This window comes from Martes martes, assembly GCF_963455335.1.
Source record: "Martes martes genome assembly, chromosome: 1".
NCBI classification, from domain to species: domain Eukaryota; kingdom Metazoa; phylum Chordata; class Mammalia; order Carnivora; family Mustelidae; genus Martes; species Martes martes.
Window position 1 is genome coordinate 148,343,359 of NC_137888.1, and position 21,982 is coordinate 148,365,340.

At 44.2% G+C, this 21,982-nt stretch overlaps 1 protein-coding gene across 1 annotated transcript; it reads right to left on the reverse strand.

The window, feature by feature from the left end:
- Positions 1 to 16,267: 16,267 nt before the first annotated feature.
- Positions 16,268 to 19,076, reverse strand: EIF1B (eukaryotic translation initiation factor 1B). Its single transcript, XM_080824732.1, has 4 exons — positions 18,773 to 19,076; positions 17,697 to 17,860; positions 17,192 to 17,293; positions 16,268 to 16,754 (listed from the first exon to the last, which is right to left on the reverse strand). Exons 1-4 carry the CDS (start codon positions 18,801 to 18,803, stop codon positions 16,710 to 16,712), a joined length of 342 nt encoding a protein of 113 aa, XP_080680858.1. The 5' UTR covers positions 18,804 to 19,076; the 3' UTR covers positions 16,268 to 16,709.
- Positions 19,077 to 21,982: the final 2,906 nt, after the last annotated feature.

Genomic DNA, 21,982 nt, shown 5'->3' on the forward strand with positions numbered 1-21,982 from the left:
CAGGGGCACCTGGGTGGCTCAGTCAGTTAAGTGTCTGCCTTCAGCTTAGGTCGTGATCGCAGGGTCCTGGGATGGAGCCCTGTGGCAGGCTCCCTGCTCAGCAAGGAGTCTGCTTCTCCCTCTCCCTCTGCCTGCTGCTCCCTCTGCTTGTGCTCTCTGTCAAATAAATAAATTATATCTAAAAAAAAAAAAAAAAAAAAGTGGCAGATCCCAGACCAGGACTGGCATGAAGTAATTTCCCTGCTGCCAAGTAGGAAGCCCTGCTTCCAAGAGTGCACATGCTTCACGGACGGAAGCCTGGAGGCCGCCTGCATGTCCCTCTAGGGCTGTCTGGTGACTGCCATCCCCTACTTCCATCCTCTGTCTTCCACGAGTGGGCTGGGGCTGTCTCTCCAGGCTTCCTTTGACCCCATCTTTATGAAAGCCAAAGAACAATGCTGCCACTTCAGGCAGATGGACAGTGTATTTCCCTAGTTTCCAATATGGAGGCAGATTTCCTTGTATCTTTTATTCTGTACACCAGTGTTTCAAACTTGCCTCATTTCAAGAATGCTTCTGAGCACTTGTTAGAAAAGTAAGTCCCTTCCCTCCACAGAGATTCTGAGGATGTGGGAGAGGATAGGTCTCGAGCATTTGTGTTTTCTCACTATGTCCCGGGCAGATTTAGAAAATGATCCCACAGATTGTTTCCATGACAAATGAGAAGTGGTCTTGGGTGTTCTCTATTGGTAATCACATGCCATCTTAGGTGTAAGTCTCATTTGCCTGAAACCATGACCAAGCTCTTTCCCTGGCAAGGCATTGAGTTTGGAGCCATGCTCGAATCACTTCATTTCTCCCCCTGTGTTACTAAGCATAAGATCCCTGAGTTCTTGCTGAAGAAGCTGAGGCCCTTGAGAGATTCTCTGGCTTGCCCTGCAAAGTGCTGGAGCCTGAATTTGAAAGCAGGGCTTCTGATTCAAAATCCACACTGACTCCCGCCATGAGACCACTGCCATGAGCCCTTGCTACACAAAGTGTGTCTGGCAGATTCGCATCACCAGCCTCACCTGGGAGCTTGTTCAAAATCCAGAATCTCACGCATGCGTCAGAGCTCCTAAGTCAGAATCTGCCTTTTAACAAAATCAGCAGGTAATTCTCCCCACCCCCACCAGCTTCATTGGGATATAATCCATATGTAACAATGAGTCAGTTTAAGGCATACAGTGTGATGATTTGACACACGTATGTATTATGAAATGTTCACCACAATAAGGTTAGTTAATACATCCTTTACTTCATACAATTACTATGTTGTTGTCGTTAAGGTGGAAGGTTAAAGCTCTACTCTCACAGCAACTTTTGAGTATAGGATACAGTGTTGTTAATGGTAGTCCTCATGTTGTAGTTGAACATATTCATCTTATGACTGCAATTTTGTAACCTTTGGTCAATAGTGCCCATTTCTCCCACCACCAGCCCCGGACAACCACCTTTCCACTCCCTGGTCCTATAAGTTCCATCTTTTTAGACTCCACATATAAGTGAGATTGTACAGTCTTTGTCTTTCTCTGTCTGACTTGTTTTGGTTAGCGTAATTCCCTCAAGGTCCATCCATGTTGTCCCAAATGCAGGATTTCCCCCCTTTTTAAATGGCTGAACAATATTCTGTTTTAAACACCCTCCCCCCACATCTTTATCCATTTGTCCATCAAGGGACACTTAGGTTGTTTCCACATTTTGGCTATTGTGAATAATGCTGCAATGAACAGGACAGTGCAGATATCTCCTTGAAAATAGTGAACTCGTTTCCTTCAGATAGATACCCAGAGGTGGGACACCAGGTGGTTTTTAATCACATTAAATCTCAATGAGTGCTTAGGAGGCGGTGGTTTGAATAGAAGTCATTTGAGAGAGAGAAACAGAGAGGATGCACATGAGGATATGTGTACCTTGGAAAGGTCTAATCAGTCAAAGGCTGATGGTCCCCTCACCACCTCATCCACTTCCTATCTCACTCTGGTGGAAAATGGTTCCCCCCATAAAGAGTCTAACCTTTTTTTGATCCTTGAAGGTGATTTTTGGGAGGACCGCTCATCTGTAATCAGAAACAAGTCAGCCAGGTAGCTGTGCCAGGAGAAGAATCTCCAGGAAATGGCTGGACAGAGATCACTGCGACATCAGGACGCTGGGAAGCAAATGCTTCTTCCTCCTGTAAGGTCGCTGGACCTCCGGAACGAGAAGTTCTCAGAGGGAGATTTCTCTGCACCTTTTAAACCAAAGTTTTTATTGTGTTTTTATCTTGAGTGCCTGGAGCATCTAAGTGGTTAGCCAGTATCCTGTAACCTCTCTACCTCTTCAGATATGGGGATCCTTTCCCCTAGAACAAACTCCAAGGCAAACAGATTAGAGCAACTATAGGAAAAGGAGGAGCTGGCCTTGAACAGGTCAATAGCGTCATCTATTGGTCATATCTGGGTACTGCACCTACTATTTTTTTCCAGCTAGTAAAATTGCAAGCAAGCTACACCTGGGGATTTGTGGTTAAATAAGGCAAAGCTATCTGCTCCCCACCCCCACGCTGTAACAAAGAGAAACCACAAAGTGAAAAAGAAGTGCCATCTTCAAGGAAATTAGTTGACACCTGATATCTCTAAGTACAATATTTGAAGAAAGTTTGACACCAGCACTAAAAATGGACCAGGTCGAGGATGCGAGAGCAGGTGCCAATTTTGGAAGCGTTGAGCAGGGAGGGTAGACCATAGAGTTCCCCAAGGAGTGGGAGGACCATAAATAACGGACACTAGAAAGTATTTCTCAGGGAATGATAATGGAAAGACTAGCTGTCAAAACCTGTGGGTTGCACAAAGGAAGTTTATATCCTTAAATTCTTACAACTGCAAAGTTGAAAAGTTAAAAGTGAACGAGCTAAGCAACTAACTTTAGAAGTGACAAGAAGGACAGGGCAAAGAAAGTGGGGGGAAGAAAGTGATACTAGGCAGAAATGGAAAAAAAAAAACAGAAAAGAAATCTAGAATAGGTAGGGCCAAGGAAACCAAAGAAGTTTTGTGTTTTTGGTTTTTTTTTTTTTTAACAAATGCTGACAAGTTTCTGGCAATACTGATCAAGAGAAATAGAGAGAAGGTACAAATAAGAATAAAAGAGGAACCATAATTACAGTGCTACCAAGATTAAGCACCTCAAGTTCAAAGCTTACTCTTTGTCCTTTAAAGATGGCTAGTGAACAGGGGATGCTGTCCCTGCCCCAATCCTAGTGAGCGCATTGACTAAGTCTCCAGGATTCTGCAGCTCCTGCTTCTAACAGGATGGCTGAAATGCCACCTTAGAGCTTTCTTTCTCACATTTTCACTTCATGCACCTTTTTGATATCTGCAAATTGGACGTGACTAATGTCTTCTCCTTTATAATAATACAAGGGAACATTTGTTAAATGCTTATTATGTGCCAAGTACCATGTGATTATCCCTGAAATGAGTCCTCTAGCTATCATTATCATCATCATCATCTCCATTTTAGAGATAAGGAAACTGAGGTTTGGGACATAGAGAGCTCTCCCCGATATTCCGTAGCCTGAAGGATGTGGCACCTGCTTGTGGCTCAGCAGTTGGGGTTTGGAGTCTCAGTCACAGAGAGAGCAGACAGAAGATTCCAGGTCTTTTCTACCAAAGCCCTAGTGACACCAACACTATGTGTGCCCAAAAGACAACTCTAAACGGTGTTTCCTTTTTCCTCTCCCTCTCCAAATGGAGTGGGGATGTTCTTTGTGACTCAGGATGAATCCACAGAGGCACCTTTGGTCTTAGATGTAGGCACTGACTACCTGGAGGGGGTGTCCAAGGCTTTGGGGGACAAGTAGCGTCTGCCTCAGTTCTCACTCTCTGGTCTGTTTTGGAAATAGCTCCTTAAACAGGCTTTCATCCATTGTTCCTGGGCTATTACATGTTACTTGTAAGGGCTTCTACTTTCAGGAGCTTCAGATAAAAACCTGCTTTATATCAGGGAGAAGCATGGTTTTGCAAAATGTCATTGTAATCAGAATGAGCTGCTAACAGAAGTTTCTTGGTTCTGTGTGTGATCCCTTTATGTGTGATGCTTCCTGTGTCATGTTAAATTAGAGTGCATAAACTATGAACCCTGGGCCACTTCCAGCCTGTTGCTTGTTTCTCCGTGGCCAGCAAGTTCAGAAAGGAGGATGTTTCCATTTTTAAATGGCGGAGGACAAAATCAAAAGAAGAGTAACATCTTGTGATATGTGAAACTCCTATGAAATTGAAATTCCAGGGTCCATAAATAAAGTTTTATTGGAACACAGCCACACCAACTCTTTGACTACAGTCTGTGGTAGCTTTCTTGCTTCCAAGACGAGTGAGATTGTTGAAACAAAGACCATCTGGCCATTGTGAGACTCTCGGCAACACACAGAAAGCTCACTTGGGTTTCAACCTGGAGCTGCTCTGCCTCCGGCATTTGGAGCCTTCCATCTCCCCCTGAGATATCAGGAGCCAGCGTGGGTGACACTCTTGGGTTACAGAGTCTAAGGTACTGGTATTTCAGGGGAGGAGAAACTTAGCTTTTTCCCCTATCCTTCTAGATCCTCCACTGGGGACTTGTAGATTGGGCAACAGAGACAGGTTAATAAGAAAACAAGAAACAGAAGTTTATTAATACATGCATCACAGGAACACACAGGAGTGCTCAGTGATGAGTAGCTCAAAGGGATGCTTAGCACTTGTGTCCATGTAGCATCTTAACAAAGAACAGTAATTTTGTGGAGAAGTGGTAAGAGGAAGGGAGAAAGACTTTGAGCTCCTAGGGGCAGCCAGTTGTGGGAAGGCAAGCGTCAGCAGAAAGCAGTGGTATGAAGAGGCTGGTTAGGCAGGTTTGTTGTGTCCTCTGGTCCTGTCTGCAGGCTGATAATTGTCTAGAGTTGTCTCGGTCCTTTCTGTTAGAGAGATGAGGGCTGACACCTCTACAAATTTATGTCCTGCTTTTAGGCAAATACTGGGTAGGGCAGGGAGGGGGAGTGGGCGGAGAGCTTTTCTTGGGTCTGCCTTCAGCTCAAAATAATCCTTATGCCAAAGTGGCATATTTTAGGGTGGCATATTCCGCTCCCCTTCATTATAAAGATAAGATAGGGATGTTATGAGCTGGGAAGATAATTAGGGCATTTAGTTGTCCAGGAATCAAGCTTTCCCCACAAGGTCCCTGAGAGAGAACCATGTGCAAAACAGAGCCTCACACATGGAAGGCAAAGTGATACTTTATCACTAGAGGAAGTCTGGGGACCCTGAATAGCCAAAACTATCTTGAAAAAGAAGAACAAATTTGGAAAACTCACATTTCCTGATTTCAAAGCTCACTGCAAAGCTCCAGTAATTAAGAAAATGTGGTTTTGGGGTAAGGATAGGCATGGATCAGTGGAACAGAATTGAAGAGACCACAAATAGTCTCTTGTTTATGGCCAGTTGATTTTTAACAAGGGTGACAGCCACTAAATGAGGGAAAGAATAATCTTTTCAACAAATGATGTTGGGACAACTGGATATCCCCATGCCAAAGAATGAATTTAGATCCCTGCCTTACACCAAATACACAAACGTCAAGTACAAATGGACCAATTTGGATGCCTGGGGGCCTCAGTCAGTTAAGTGCCTGCCTTCCGCTCAGGTCATGAACCCAGGGTCCTGGGATCAAGCCCTGCATTGGGCTCCTTGCTCAACAGGGAGCCTGCTTCTCTCTCTCTGCCTGCCACTCCCCCTGCTTTTGCTCTCTCTCTCTCTCTCTCTGACACATAAATAAATAAATAAAATCCTCAAAAATGGAGCAACGACCTAACTGTATAAGCCAAAACCACATACTCCTAGATGAAAATGTACAAATGAGGAATGACTGCTAAGGGGGACGAAGTGTCTTTTGTGGGGGGAATGAAAATGTTCTGAGAATAGTGGTCATGGTCGCACAATGTCATGAAGGCACAAAAGCCCGCGGGATTCTCTACTTTAAATGGTTGGATGGATGGTATGTATATTATAGCTCTACAAAGAGGACAACATGGCAGGAACCTGAAGGGCGTGGGTCTGAAGGACCTTGGCTGACCCGGCATTTCTCCGTGAGGACAGAAGCTTCTATTGGGTAGAGATCCTATACCTTCCTGCGACCTTCCTTTGTGATTCGGCGTGTTCCTGTCTTATTTCTGAGCCTGTACCCCATTGATTCCCTTCCCAAACAGTTCTCCAAACCACTTGAATCCAACACCTGTGTGTTCAAGGATAAGCCTGGGAAGCCTTTAATTTTCTCAGAAGGGTTCCCGGAGCCCAAGCTGCCAGGCCCGGCCTAAGAGGATGGCCAAATCTACACTCATTAGTGTGATAGTTAAAAGTCTTTCCAAGAAAAAGAAAGAAAGGAAAAGAAAAACCTTCTTTGGAAACTCACTTCTTTCACAGTCTTCCAGCCCAGCCAGACAGTGTGTTTCGGATGCAGAGCAAAGACCCAGTTACGCTCACTGCATGACCTTGGAGCTCGCTGCAGACTCCTGTTTGCTCCTGCTTCTGGGGCTGGGAAAATCCGAACCCCAGCCTGGCATACCCCTGGCTCACCATCTCTCCTGAAGGGATCTTTCCCTCTCCCACTTCCAGCCAGTCTTGAGGGGCTTACAGGACAGCCTTTCTGGCTTCTTTTGAGTTCCATCTGTCCTGCATTCCCTGACCCCCTCTCTGTCCCCTCAGTAGTGAGGGCTCCTGACAGGCACGCCCTGGCCAAGGTGATGCCCACTTTGGTCCTTCCTGACCACTGTTTCCTAATCTGCTCTCTCAGCCTCAGGGATGACGCTCGGAGGAAGGCGGGGTGGGGGGGAGGGGTTGACTGTGCACCTTACATCAATGAGATCCTTTAGATTCTCACAACCACCCTGGAGACAGGGATCATTATACCCATTGAGCCTCTGAGAGGTTCAGTGACTTGTACAAGGTCTCATAGTTCTGAGTGACTCCTGGGATTAAAACCCAGGTCTTCTTGGCTCCAAAGTTTGGCTTTCATAAATTGCAGTGGAAACACCCAAAATGTCCACACCTGAGTCCGGAGGCAAGATCCTAGGGAGTAGGGGTTATCAACCACGGGGGAAGAATAATTAATGACACAAAAATTGTTAATGGGAGAAAAAAAATCAACAAAATGGGTTGTAAAATAGAAAATGCTCATTCTATTTTCATTGTAAATATAACTATACCAAAAAACAAAAAAACTCTAAGGTGATACAATAACATGATAACAGTGGGACCCAGCATGGTGGAATGAATTATGGGTAACTCTTATTTTTCCTTTGAGCTCTTCTGGATTTTCTGAGATTTTGGGGGGCTCTTTCTGTTTTCCAAAAGGACTGCAAAAACCACACATTACAGAGATAACAATAGAAAAGTTTAAGCTTTCATGAAAAATTAAAGGCTTACTCTTTTATTTAATGATTTCCAGTTCTAATAGCCAAAATATGAAATGTCTTCCCTCAAGTATAACTAAAAAGTATTTTCTCTGAAAGGGATGATATATACATATTTCTCAAAAATTGATTTGAAAGAAACTATAACACTTTGATATATGTTAAAAACACCCCCCCCTTTTTCTTTTTTAAAGTAGGTTCCACGTTCAGGGCTCAAGCTCATAGCCCTGAAATCAAGACCTGAGCTGAAATCAGAAGTCAGACCCTTAACCAACTGAGCCATCCAGGCATCCTTCCACTATCATTTTGTTTTTAAATTTTGTTGTTTTTTATTTTCTTTTGTTTGGTTTACACAAAAGAGAAATTTAAAAATTTTGCCAAATCAATTAATTTTTAAAGGTGCCAGCTTTTGAACAATTAGGAAAAGGGCAGGGAAAATCCTCCAATAAACATTATGGAATTAAAAGTCATTCTCAAGTACAGAAGGCTTTCCTTGCTGATTTGCAAGAACTCCTTATATATATTCTAAAAACTCGCTCTAAACCTTTTATAGATTTTAGGCCTTATGATATCTTCTCTTATTGTCTGTTAACTTGGCCCAGTATGTTTTCAACAAAACACAGTCTTTAATTTTAACAGAGATCATACCATCAATTTGTCTCCTTATACTTTGTTTTGAGGTCCAGTTAAAAAATTCCTTTTCCCTCATACTTATAGCAGCTTTATTTACCATAGCCAGAAGGTGAAAGAAACCCAAGTGTCCATCAGTGGATGAATGGGTGATCCAAATGCGGCACATATGTACCACGGAGTATTTACTATTCAGCCTCTAAAAGGAAGGAAATTCTGATACATGCTACAACACGGATGACGTTGTGCCAAATAAGTCAATCACAAGATGAAAAATACTGTCTGCTTCTGCTTGTAATTAGAATAGTCAAATTCATGGAGATTGAAAGTACAACAGCGGTTGCCAGGAGTAGGGGGAGGGCAGAACAGGGAGTTACTGTTTAATGGGTATAGTTTCATCTTTTGCAAGATGAAAAGATTTCTATGGATGGATGGTGGCAGCAGCTGCGTAACATTGTAAATGTTATGCCACTGACTACACTTAAAAATGGCTAAGAGGGTAAATTGTATCTCAGGTGTATATTACAGTAGAAAAACCTCCTTTGGCATTTCACAGTCACAACATATCCTACTAACTTTTTTGATTACCTTTATATTTTTGTCATTCACAATTAGATCTTTAAGCCAACTGGAATCCACCATTATTTATGGTTGTGAAATAGGGACCCAGCTTTTTCTTCATTTAGCCAAATTTTCCAACACTTTCAACTAAACAATCCATTCTTTTCCCCAGTGGACATCCACTGTGATAGAGAAGCTTTGTGGTAAGACTGTAACTAAGTCTCCTACAGAACCTCGGCAGGCTGGGGCACTAGGGTAATGTTGGTGAATGGCAAAGGGGTCTGGCACTCGGGGTTTTCCAAGGCCCTCATAGAATACGCCTCTGTCAGTCATTCTGCCAGCTTTCTTTCTCCTAGAACTGAATTCCACTCCTCTGCTCCACTCTAGAGAGACAGCATGGGAGACAGACAGGGCCAGGATTCTGTTTGCCAGGAATAACTGTGTTCAAACAATCCGTTGACAAAAACCGTAGTCCTTTGCCATGTGAGGGATGAATGTGCTTCTTCACAATTGGGAACGATCCACTGCTAAGTGATGTAATTGGCCTGGAATTTCCCAAAGGGCGAGTGGAGGTAGAGGAAAGGAGATTTAGTCATTTGTTCAATAAATATTTACTGAGCACCTGTTTTTTTCCCCAGACCCTGATCTAAGCACTGGGAGTGGGAGATACAGAGGTGTCTTAGGTTGGGTTCCCAAAGAAGGCTGCGATAAGGATTTAAGTCCAAGTAATTTATCTGGGAGGTAAGCTCAGAAGGTACTGGTTGAAGAATGGGGAAATGAGGCCAGAAAAGAAAGGAAGCCAATAAAGGGGACCATATTGACAGGTTGTCATTATGAGCAGCTGAGGTCCCATCCTGCTGGGGAATTCTGGGAGCCAGTATAGAACATGCTTCCAGGTTTTCCCACCTGAGGGTGAGGAATCTGGGATACTATATACCAACTTCCCTCAGTCAGGGCCAGGGGACTGGTGTTAACTCCCTGGACTTCTATCCTACCCTGTCTAGTCCCAGCTTGCTCCCTTGGCCAGAGAAAGCCCTCAAGGAAAGGCCATAGATGCTTGCAGTTGGATCACCCAGGGAACATGCACAGGAATGGTGAGTGCCAAGGGGATATGGGTGAGGCTCTGACTGCATCGCCTATAAGGGTCTCTCGTGTTCCTTACATGTTAGTGGTGGGAAGAGGGGAAGTAAACCCCAACAATTAATGAACAGGATACTTTTGAACAAATAGAAGTACTATGAAGAAAGCAAAATACAGGGTGTTTTGTTAGCAATGGATGGTAGGGGCTTGTTTAGACTGGGTAGTCAGGAATATCCTCCTTGAGGTTTGAATTAAAACTGAATGACAAGGGGACCTGGGTGGCTCAGGCGGTTGAGCAACGAACTCTTGGTTTTGGTTCAGGTCATGATCTCATGGGTCGTGGGACCTGGACTCCAGCTTCAAGCTCTGTGCTCAGTGGGGCCGTCTGTTGGAGATTCTTTCCCTCTGCCCCTGCCCCCATTTGTGTGTGTGTGCTCTCTTCCTCCCTAAAATGAATCAACAAATATTTTAGAAAGATAAAATGGAGTGACAAGGAGTGATGGAGGGGGGCAGAGCATCCCAGGCAAAGTGAGCACAAGTGCAAATGCACTAAGGCAGGGGACCAGTATGTCTGGAAGCAGAGTAGAAAGTCAGAGGGTGGATGGCAAGAACAAGAGGTAGGCAGGGAACAGGTCATTGGGATGCCATGAGCCCCTGTAATATGTTCAGCGTTAATATTAAGTGCAGTGTTCACAGAAGATTTTGTGCAGAGAACTGACATAAAGTCTCATTTGAATTTTATAAAGGATCTTCAGGGTTTGTGTGGTCAATGGATACATGCAGATCAGTTGGGGGGCTACTTACCAACTGTGAAATCAGTGAAAGGTGAAAGACAATGGTGGCTCCAACTTGGACTAGGTCAGTAGATGCGGGAGGAAAGATGAACACAGATATATTTTACAAATAGGAACTAGAAGACTCGATCAGATTTGGATGGGAATGTAGGCAGTGAAGGAAGGGAAGATTCAAAGGTGATTAAGTTTTAGGCTTGAGTTATTTTGTGGATGGTGATACCATCTGCCTAGATGAGGCTGACTGGGAAAGAGAATGGGGGGTGGGTAGGGGAGGATGGAGTCAATATTTCTGCTTCTGTCATGTTGGTCACGAGATGCCTGTTACACATCCAAATGGATGGCAAGCAGGCTGGTTAGCAGCTGAAGGGAATATGGGATCGAGAGAGGTTTTCTTTTCTTCCCGTCTGAAAGATGGGAGATATTACAAGTATTTCTGCCTCTTGGAAAGGATCCAGCAGAGAAAGAAGAAATGGATGATGCAGAAAAAAGAGAATAATTTCAGTGGTAATTCATGAAGAAGAGGGGACCATGCCCCAGAAACAAATGGAAGGGTTGGTTTTGACGGGAGCAGGGACACTTCATTTGTTATAAACAGAAGAGAGGACAGAGAGTATGAATGACTGCCTGAGGTGGGAAGACTTGGAGCTGGAAAAACGAGAGATTTGCAAATATCTCAGTGACGGATGATGCAAAGCCTTCTGCTGTGCAGAATGGAGGACGAGGGCCAAGGGAAAGGGAGAAACCAGCGTTTCTCTCCAGGTACCACCTGCTGTTCTGTGCGGGCATGGAGTCAGTGGCTGAGTCTGACAAGGGTGGACCTCTTAACAAATGAGTACAGAGAGGACCAAAGGAGGTGAGAGTATTTGCAAGGAGGTGGTTGTTACAGTAGGCCAGGGCCTCCATGCTGGGTCAGAGAGTCTGTGAGCACCTGAGCAGACCCACGAAGAGCACTCAGAGCTGAAGACTACAAGCGCTGGAAAGAGGCTAGCCACTTTTACTTTTATTGTAAGGGAGGTGAGGAAATGAGGGGCAATTCTTGGTCAAAATGTGGGAAGTGTCGAAGGATCTCTTGGAGAGGTGGTACATATTCTGGTAACACCTCCCCGGCACAGGGATTCCCAGGTCTAGAGCCCATCTCATGAAGCTGACCCTCACCTCGTAGAATCGAATCCCTACAGTATAATTTCCATGTTGCCCGAAGCTCTCATTAGGCCTCCCCTACTGGCGACGGTGAGGCTTCGCAAGTGGGTCCTGTTCCGGGTCTAACGGAGCATCCTGTATTGTGGCCTGAGGAGCTCCTGGGGAATCCAGTCACTACTTTTTCCAGATAAGAATTGCCGATCTTCAGGTGACACTCAACATGGGTGTGCCCTTGTAGCCAAAGAAGGCACACTAACCTGTGACAGAGGTTTAAATCGAAAGCCCCATACATTTAGGTTCTCTGTGTATGTGTATGTGTAAAGCTCCGGATCATGTTCCTCAACAGGTGACAATTGAAGAGAGCCTTAATTCTTTCTAGTTTAATCACCCATCCTCTGGAGGCCATAAACAGATGTCTCTGTTTACATTTGAGTTAAATTCCTTCTAATAACACTGTGGGAGATAGTGGGAGAGGCGGCTTTATATATTCCGCTGGCAAGACTGCAGAAGCATTTTCTTGTCTCTCCAGCAGAAAAGCAAATCTATATAGATTTTTATGGATTGCAATGATAAAGGATTGGCTGGATCAATATCTGCCTCCCATTTGAGGGATGGCAAAATTAAACTTGTCAGCTGGAGCTTTAATGATGCCCCCAACAACTGAAACCTCAGTAATTTACTGTGAACTGCCAGGCGCGAGCAAGGTCTTTAGATGGCCACAAGGGGGTGATAAAGGATTACACACCTGCCCTGATCACTGCCCCCCCACCCCCACCCCCTTTAATTCCCTACTTTTTAATAGCACAATTCCCCGGGGAAGTCTATGTTGTTTTATTTCAACAACCCTGGTCTACCAAGTAGGTCACCAGTGGTTCCAGTAGTCCAATCTGAATAGCGAGAGGGCTAACGTTTCCTGTCTTTTAAAACGTCAGTGGCGGGGCGCCTGGGTGGCTCAGTGGGTTAAGCCGCTGCCTTCGGCTCAGGTCATGATCTCAGGGTCCTGGGATCGAGTCCCATATCGGGCTCTCTGCTCAGCAGGAAGCCTGCTTCCCTCCCTCTCTCTCTTTGCCTGCCTCTCTGCTTACTTGTGATCTCTCTCTGTCAAATAAATAAATAAATAAATCTTTCAAAAAAAAAAAAAAAAAAAAAAAAAAAAAAAAAAAACGTCAGTGGCAATAAAGTGCCTGATTCGAGTGCACTCAGTTCATGACCAGTGAGCAGGTGGGCCATTTTTCCCCACTTCAAAAAATTATACTATTCTCCAAATCCTTGATGTCTTCTCTGCAGAATTTGTCATGGCTTACGTGGATTAAAGTACTTCTGATTCCATCTCCATTGCCATACCGTATGCTGTCCCTTGCCCGAAGGACTCAGGAGGTTGGCCTGGGGTCCCAGTAAGAATGGGTAAAGGACACATGGAGACAAACCTGCAGGTCATAGCTACCCTCCTTTTAGACCGTGCTGTAGGGTCAGAAGCCCTTCAAAATCCTCCAGGCTGCATCAGAGAGCTTCATTCAGCCTGAAGCCCAGTTTGGGGGTTGAGATCACTTAGATGCCCTGTGGGGGATTTTGACTTTGAACTTTAGTCCTCTTTTGTGCCTTGAATGAATGGTACCTAATTGCTTTTTGCATGAAAAATGTCTGGAAGTTGTTCTTTCTTTTGAGATGAAGGCACCAACCATAACTCTAATCATGCCCTCAGTTTGTTGGGAAAAGAGCTACAGACCCATGGCAGTACTACTGCTCCCCCTGCTAGGTCAAAATCAGATAGATGAGCTAATAGGTGAGCTACATGACCCACATGGGCATCCTCACAGCCCAGGCTAAGTTTTAAATGGCCATTTCAGTTCTCTGTATAGGTCAGAGACTCCCCACAGGCCACATGTCATTGAACCCAAAAATGCCTGGATGAGGGCCGTCCAAGGACAGTTTGAAATTCCCTCCTCTTCCTGGCATCAATTCTGCTCTGAATGATTCTCCAGGAGTGAAGTAATACAGCATTCCTCTGACTGATCTCTTTTCTTTTTCCAAGTTTCCATTATCAGGATAAAACAAGAGTTAAATGCCTGCATAGCCATGCGAAAGGAGCTGTCAGAGCTGAGGGTCCTTTACATGGTTTTGCTCCTGCTTAATTCTAGCTGATTTACTTGGCCCCTTGACCCCAGACAAGCACCACGTGGCCTGGCTATGGCCTGTCAAGTAAGAGCAGCTGGTAGCAATCCACAGCAAATGAGGATTCCCTCAGTTTTAGTTACAGCAGGGCCACCCTTAACTCGTTTCCTTCCCACAAGGAATTCTGGCTTAGAAAGGGGAATCCTCAAGAGGCCCAATGGAACAAGCTAATGAGGTTGTGAGCAATCTGATGAGGTTGATTTTTCGTAAGCTGTAACTACCCATTCTTTTAGCTGGAGCCCAGCTGGTGACAGGTGGCACACAGAAGTCTGTGTGCATTCTCTATTTAAGTTATTTTTGTTAACTGCCGTCTGAATGGGACTAGAACTGTTCCTTCCATATTAGAGCTGCTCTTTCTAGGATGGTTGAAAACAGCTACTATTACGTGAATTCCTAAGTACATAGAGCAGGCTGCTTCCCCCAGGCTATTCTGGGCCTCAGGGGGTCTGGGACTGGAGGCAGAGGTCACTGCTAGAAGCACTTTACTCCAGGCCCTGCCTCAACCAAAGGTTCATTTCCTAATAGCTTCGCCAAGACCTCTGTCACATCTAGAAGGTCAGGGACAATTTTACTTGTCCTCTATTCACTATTTTCCCACTTTGCATCCTGGGAGTACAGACCACTAAAGAAACTGCAGATCTAAATATTCCACATGGAAAGCACAAGGAGGGACGCCCCTCGGCTGGTTATTTTCGCTACATTTGTTAAGACATAATCTATTTTCCCTCCTCAGTTATACAGGGCTGCCTAGTCCTTTTTGCCTCTGAAACAGACAAGAGCAGTTAGCACTGTTCCCCTGCTCTTAGGTACCTCCAAGGCCGCCAGTTTCTCCACATGAGTGATATTTATTCTAAGTTCTTTGACGAAGTTTCAGCAAATTGTGGAAATCCATAGATCTTAATTACATCCTTTATTTCCATTGCATTGCAAACACTAAAAAGAAGGAAAAGGTACATGATCTGTTCTTGCTCTGAGGATAGGGACTGCCCTGCAGGTGAGAATTCCAGTCAGGTGTCTGGGGCTTATGGGCTGAAGGGAAATCAAGAGGGGCACTCCTCAAAGAAATCATCATTTTGCACCGGAGGCTTTTCATTCATCCAGTGGGAGTGACCTGACACACTGATTATGGAGAGCTTACCTACGGGTGCCAAGAGGGGACTTTCTTGTGAGGTTTCTCTCTTCCCTGTCTTTGTTCAGTTTTAAAGGTCAATTATTTTCTGGGCACTAGCTTGGCTCCCCTATTTTAAAACATTACAATGAGGAGGCAACTCTTGAACACAGATGTTAACTTAGGTTTCGGCTTTATCGTTTTCATAAACTATTTCCATGGCACATTTCAACTAGAGATGGAATCATTACAAAATGTTACAGGTATAAAAATGAGGATTTCTCAGGTTAGCTGGAAAATGCTCTTAAACTGCTTGTTCTTGGTCAAATTTGTTTTTCAGAAAGAGCCTCCCAAAGTTAGCACTGTATTCTGGTATATTCACACTTAACAGTCCCAGTCTTTCTTGGGAGTAACACGGGGTAAGGAAATAACAAAACCTATTTAGTGTCTCTAAGAGGTAAACTATGGTGGCCAATTTTGCTTTTCCAAAAACATTATTATTAAAATAGGAGCAAGGGTTCAGCTGGTACAGAACATGGTGGTGGCCTGAGTGAGACACTTTTCACATCATTATTCTACCACATTAAGCTGGAATATGCATTTACAGATGCATTTTTTTTTTGTCTTGGTGAAATGGATTTAATGACATGGCTTGTATAATGGAGCAAATTATTACTATTCCATAAAAAGCAGAAGCTTGTAACTCAAGAAAATGAGTTGCAGAAGTCTTCTAAGAGCTGCCCCAACCCCCATGCATTGTCACCTACAGTTCTCATTTCCTTTGGTAAAAACCCATGTAGTTAAAGAACATGAGTTTTCTGGCCTGGAAGCCCTGAGCTGGCACCCCAATTCAGTTACTTCCTGGCACTCTGGGTAAACTAATCTCTGCACCTCTGTCTTCCATCTGTAAGACAGTGATCCCACCCATCAACACTTGCAGGACAGTGCCTGTGACTAAACTTATTTTCTGTCAAGAGCCTTTGGTATTATCTGGCATAATACTGGGACAGATTTATGTTGGCAGCCCAGGAACATCATCAATAAAAACATATAAAAGAATTCTGTGTGTTAATACTTCTGAATTTAAATTGTACTTCATATTCTCTTTGAAAGTTTAACACTACATTTTCATAAATCTTGGCTCTGGCCAAGCTTATACTCCTGTTCCTATTAAGTCAGTAAATGAAGAACACAAGTTATATAACAAATGCTCCCCTCCATCTTTGGGTTTAACAGTAGGTAAAAACCAATTAGAATACTTGCCATGACCTGAACCGAAATCAAGAGTCGGATGCTTAACCAACTAAGCCACCTAGGTGCTCCTTATTTAAAAAACAACAACAAAAACTTGCAGAACGAGAACTCCACCTATGAAAGACGAAATATGTGTATTTACTTGCTTATATTTGGGAGCCTAATTGCTCACAAAGGATTCATAGATGTTTCTTTATTGTTAAGCTGCAACATACATGGTTTAATACAACAAAAAACATTTAATCAAGTGAAAAAAAATAAACTGAACAATAAACAAATAAACACTCAAAACAAAATATTTTCCATTGGAAACATGTTAAGATGAATATGGGGTTTCATTACCATCTTACTGCAATTTTCTTATGTGTTACTAACCTACATACCCCATGTTTTCTGTAATCATGCAGGTGTGAATGGGAGTTTGAATGATTAAATACATGAAAAGTCCGTTTACTGCAGAGAATCATTTCACAAGGCAGCCAAACTGGGTTTAGAGAACAAAACTATTCAAGAAATTCTCCACGTATTTAGGTTCATTTTAGAATCCATGAACCTTAAGCTGTTCCTCCTTGACAATGCCAACCTGCAAAACAAAATTTAACAGAATCACTGAGAAATTTATCTATTTCATCTCTAAGAAAACATGGAGCGCTGACTATAAAAAGAATCATTGTTAATAGTCGACTGCAACACTGTTACTTACGGTATTAACTGTTAACACTAAACAATTCCACACACACTTAAATACCTTGATATGCCCCCAAACTCAACTGACGATGTAGGTACAGGAATGATCAGGTCATTCGAATGATAACATAAGTGAATAAAGCTTCTATTGCCTTCAAAATAAGTACCAACTTTGTACTCCTCTCTCAACCAATTTACCTCATTCATATGATTTTTCTTTTCTTTCTTTCTTTTTTTTTAACTAAGGAGGAAATAATTCATAATGCATGTTGCCCTTCAATATAATTTTGGAAGAAATCTCAAGGTTGTACATAAAGCACCCAAGCCACTCACCTCCAAGAGAAACTGGCAAATGTTTTTTCTTTGGTCACCTTGAAGCTGAATAACCTCTCCGTATTCAGGATGTTCAATCACAGTACCATTACAGGCGAATTTCTGGAGAAGAGTATGTTTAACATAACTGAGTCAGATACAATGAGGTTTTATTTTCACCATAAGACTAATATTGACTACTTCAGTAGTCTTGATCATGTTTAAGAAACAGGTTTCGTCTCCTGTAATCCCCAGCGCTCCCAAATTAATTTGCAAGTGAATCAGCAGGAAACATAAAGGAAATGATTTTACTTGGAACATCAAGAACTGAATATTTCACATTTTGTTTGAAAGCCATGAAAATATTATTTTAAAATGGGAGACAACACAAATATCTGGGTGTTAACAGAATGAACACAGCTTTCTTAGGTCCACCATTTTCACCCATACTTTAAAAGTCAGGTAAAGGTCCTATTCAGGAGTCATCAATAACTATAGTTTAACCTTTTCTTCCCAACACCTTTACCTTTTTGAAAGCTTTCACAAGTTTCTTTTTGTCATAATCATCTGCAATGCCCTGGACAGTAGTCAGTGTCTTTCTGCCGTTCCGTTGCTGGATTCTTATATGAATGTAATCCTCAGTCCCTGCCGGGAGTAAGTCGTCACCCTTAGTTGCATCAGCAAAGGGGTCTGCAAAGGGATACAAAAAAAATTCCAAACCAGAAAAACATCTTTTAGTAAGTCGTTTCCAGATGTAGGGCACACTACAATCTAGCAGCAAAGAAGGTTCTAGTGCCTCTGCTTTTTTTGCGGGTGGGGATGGGAGGGGGTGATGGGGCGAGGTATTAAGAAAACCACCAAGGTACTCTCACAAAAAGAGGAAAAATTTCAACAGCTACGTCCACGGACATATGAATAGGAAACGTTGTTATTGGCAGATTGTTATCATTGAACGCAGTCCTGAGCTTTCAAAAAACCATAATTTTATAGCTATTATAAAAATGTGCGTCATCTCGATTACATTCTGATGACAACAAAACAGTCAAAACGTGTCCACCCCAATCATTTAACCGTAACGGTGCCCTTCACAAGTAAACAAGAAAAAGAAACCTACATATACACAGACGCACATACACATATCTGTCAAGAGGCGTAATTTTACAAATTACTACGCAGAGAAGCTGGACCGCAGCCCTGTGACAGATCAGAGGGCCGGATCCGCTTCTTTAACCAAATGCCCGAGAGAGCTGCTCCGAGTCCCCTCCGACCGCCGATGGAAGCCGATCCCCAGCCCCGGGCCTGGCAACCCCCAGCGAGTGGAAAGGCAGGTCGGGGAGCGGCGGGCCGGGCTGGCAGAGGCGGGAGCCAGGGCAGGGGGTTCCGCGGGGAGGGAGCGGGGGCCGCAGCCGTCCTCGGGGAGGGGGTCGCCAGGGGCCCAGTCGCCATTTTCTGGGCGCCGAGACAAAGCCCCACTCGGGGTGCGGGGAGGGCAGCGGGGGGCCCCTCGGGGTTGCGGGGCGGCCAGCGGCCCCGGCGAGGGCGGGTAGTGGCGGACGGCCGGGAGGCGCGCGGGGGCAGGGGGCGGTGGCGGCCTGATCTTACCGAAAGATTGGAGGTTCTGGATAGTGGACATGCGATACTAGTGTGAGGCCGGTGAGGGGATAAAATTCCTGCGGGGCCCGCCCGGATCACCGTGTCTGGCGGCTGCAGTGGCGAGAAAACGTAAATAAATAAAGAGACGCTTCGCCCCGGGGCTGGGATTCGGCTGGAGCGGCGGCGGCGGCGGAAGCCGGGAGGAGGCAGGAAGAGGCGAAGGAGGAGGCGGAGGAAGAGGCGGCGGCCACGGAGGCGAAGACGCGAGAGAAGAGGCGGCGCTGTGGCTTCTCCCACAAAATGGCCGATGGAGGCTATTTAGCCGCGCCCGCCGCCCCTCCCTCGTGACACACCCGCGCCGGTCATCCTGGGACTTGTAGTTTTCTGGAGGCGGCTGAGCCCGTCCAGCCTGGGATTGGCGGGTTTCCGGGACCGCAATTCCCGGCAGGGAGCACGCCCTCCGGCTCCTGCAGAGGCGGGGGAAGAATTCAGGGGGCTGCGGAGCCGTCGGGGCAGAGCCCGCGGGTTTGGGGGCCCATGCACTACCCCGTGCCCAGGCGCTCTCCCTGACTCCTTTTCTCTTGCCATACATTGGAGGCGCCAAGGGGTCGGTATGGGGAGACCTTCTTTGTCAGTTACCGTCGAGGCTTGGAGTAATATAAGTAAAACCGGGGTGCAGAAGTAAAACAAGCACCCTAGCCCTGGCTTTCGACTCATTAGGCCGCTCAGCACCGTCTGCCTCGCAATACCGCCCCCCCAATCTGACCCCGGCCCCTGGCCCCAGTTGGACAAGCAGCGTTAGTCCCCACGGAGGTTGGAGGTGAGAGAGCTCCTTGCACCATCGCCAACCCCCGCCCCCGGTTGGGCTGCCCTCCCATTCCCTAGCGCGGTGGTTCTCAGACTCCAGCGTGCATCTCCCGGAGGGCTTGATAAAACACGCATTGATAGATCTCAGAGCGTCTGTTTTGGGTCTGCGGTGTGACCCAAGAATTGGCAAATCTAACAAGCTGCCAGGAGATGCTGATGCTACCAGTCTGGGACCACACCGCAAAATCACCGCGCAGCTTCACCAGGGGCCCGACATCCCGCGAGGGCCAGTAAGTGTCATCCGAACATACCAAAAAACCAGCGTGTCAAGTTGGACACAGAACCTTGAAGAGGGTAGGTGCCAGCCATATATTGAAGGTGAGCTCAGCAAACAGGTTAATTGATAGAGTCAGGTACCAGGGCTGCAACAGCTTATTGACAGGGCTACACACATAGAAAACAAACCTGAGACTTTGGGAATGGGCTCACCCAGGCAGGTGCTCAATTATCAAACTTGGTTGGCTTTCTGGAAAGAAACAGACTAAAATTTAGGGATTCTTAAACTTTATTCGAGCCATGGCAGTTTTGTGAAACCTAGGGAGCCCATCTCAGAATCATGCTTTAAGTGTATAAAATAAAACATGGAGTATTACAAAGCAAACTAGTTATACTGAAATTAAAAACAATATGTTGGTAACACAGTATTGTTTCTTTTCTAATGCATTGATTAACAAGATCTAGTAGTAGGTCTAACAAGTACTAGAATTTCAAAAAGGTGATGAAAGGTATTTTGAGAGACTTGTGATATCAGAAATGTGGTGTGAAAATACTTGTTCTATTAGTGCAAAGTGGCAGGTTCTTCTAATACTGTTTTTGCCAGTATTCATAATGGGGAAATGCTAAATTTTGATTAGAGGTTAGTGAAAGTATTGATGTAATCTTTTTTCCTATTCAATTTTTGGGGCTCCCCCCAGCCCTGCAGTTTTATCTATGGACTAGAGGTCTGTAAACCCCAAATTAAGAATACCTGGATTTAATAACCTTTTGTGATTAAAAATGATGTTCTTACTGAGTGCTTAGTATTTGTTGGACTTATACACAGTATTCTTGATCTTCATAGCCATTCTGTGATATAACTCTATTGAAAATATGTGGAAATGGTGGCTCTCATAGGTTAAATAAATTGCCTTAAAAAATACAGTTCATGGGTGTCTGGGTGACTCAGTTGGTTCAGGTCATGACCTCAGGGTCCTGGGATGGAGTCTCTCATTGGGCTCCCTGCTCATTGCGGGGGGCGGGGCGGGGGGTGTCAGCTTCTCCTTCTGCCTGCCCCTTCCCCCAGCTGGAGTGCATGTTCTCTCTCTCTCTCTCTCTCAAAAATAAATAAAATCTTTTAAAAAAATCTAATTCCTAAGTCTCAGGAATCTTACTACATTTTTAGTCTTCTAATTTTGATGTAAATGAATAATACTTTTTTTTTCTCCAAACTTAGGAGTAAGTGTTAGAACTGTCCCCAAGCAAGGAGAATTAAGCATTTTTTGTTGTTGTTGTTCATTTGTTGATCACAGCTAGAGAGGTTTCTGTTCTTTGGTCTTACAGCTCTATACACAGGCTTTGAAGTAATTTTTAATACTACTGTAGATGAAATATAGGATAAACAAAATACATGTCTGTTTCTTACTAGATGTGCATAACCATTTTATATTACATTTTTTTCAGAAGTACACAGGGGTGGTCCAATCAAGAATCAGATAACAAAGATATAGAAGTTAAAAAAAAAATCCAGTATCTTAGGGATTTCATGATCATTACCCCTGGGAGGAAAATTCCTTTTTACTTCCTAGTATTGAATCAGAAACCCCTAGAACCTCAGAAATCTTCAATAAAAGCCAACTATATAGGTTAGGTACAATTGTGATTGTTATCTTAAAAATTTTTTGGACTCTTTGGTCATCGGTAGCTTTGTTTTTAGACTGACACTGTCCAATACAGGAACCACTTGACACATCTGGCCACTGAGCACTTGCAGTGGGCCTGATCCAAATCGATACAGGTTCTACCTATAAAGTACACACTGGCCTTTCAAAGATTTAAATTGTTTCAATTTTATCTGTTTCTTTTTACTTTTTAAAATGTGGCCACTAGAAAATTTAAAATTACGTGTGGGTGGCTCACTATTTCTATTAGGGCTGGTTGAGAGTAAAAGGATTGACCTTTATGCAAAGTTATCATAAAAGGAATAAACTGAAGCATTTAAAATCTGGTCTTTTTAGTTCTCGTAGTTACTAGCCTAATCGAAGGTGATTATTTCCTGCCTTATTTCAGAAAGGAGTATGGATCACTTGCAGAGAAGAGTAGTGTTGAAAACCAGGAAAGAGTAGAAAAAAGGTAGAAGAGCTGAAAAATGAAAGC

Coding starts and splice junctions, on each gene's coding strand:
- EIF1B (XM_080824732.1), bottom strand. CDS start 18,803: ATGTCCACTATCCAGAACCTCCAATCTTTCG. Junction 17,294..17,696: donor TTGTGAAAGCTTTCAAAAAG/GTAAAGGTGTTG, acceptor ACTCTTCTCCAG/AAATTCGCCTGTAATGGTAC. Junction 16,755..17,191: donor TTTGCCAGTTTCTCTTGGAG/GTGAGTGGCTTG, acceptor TTTGTTTTGCAG/GTTGGCATTGTCAAGGAGGA.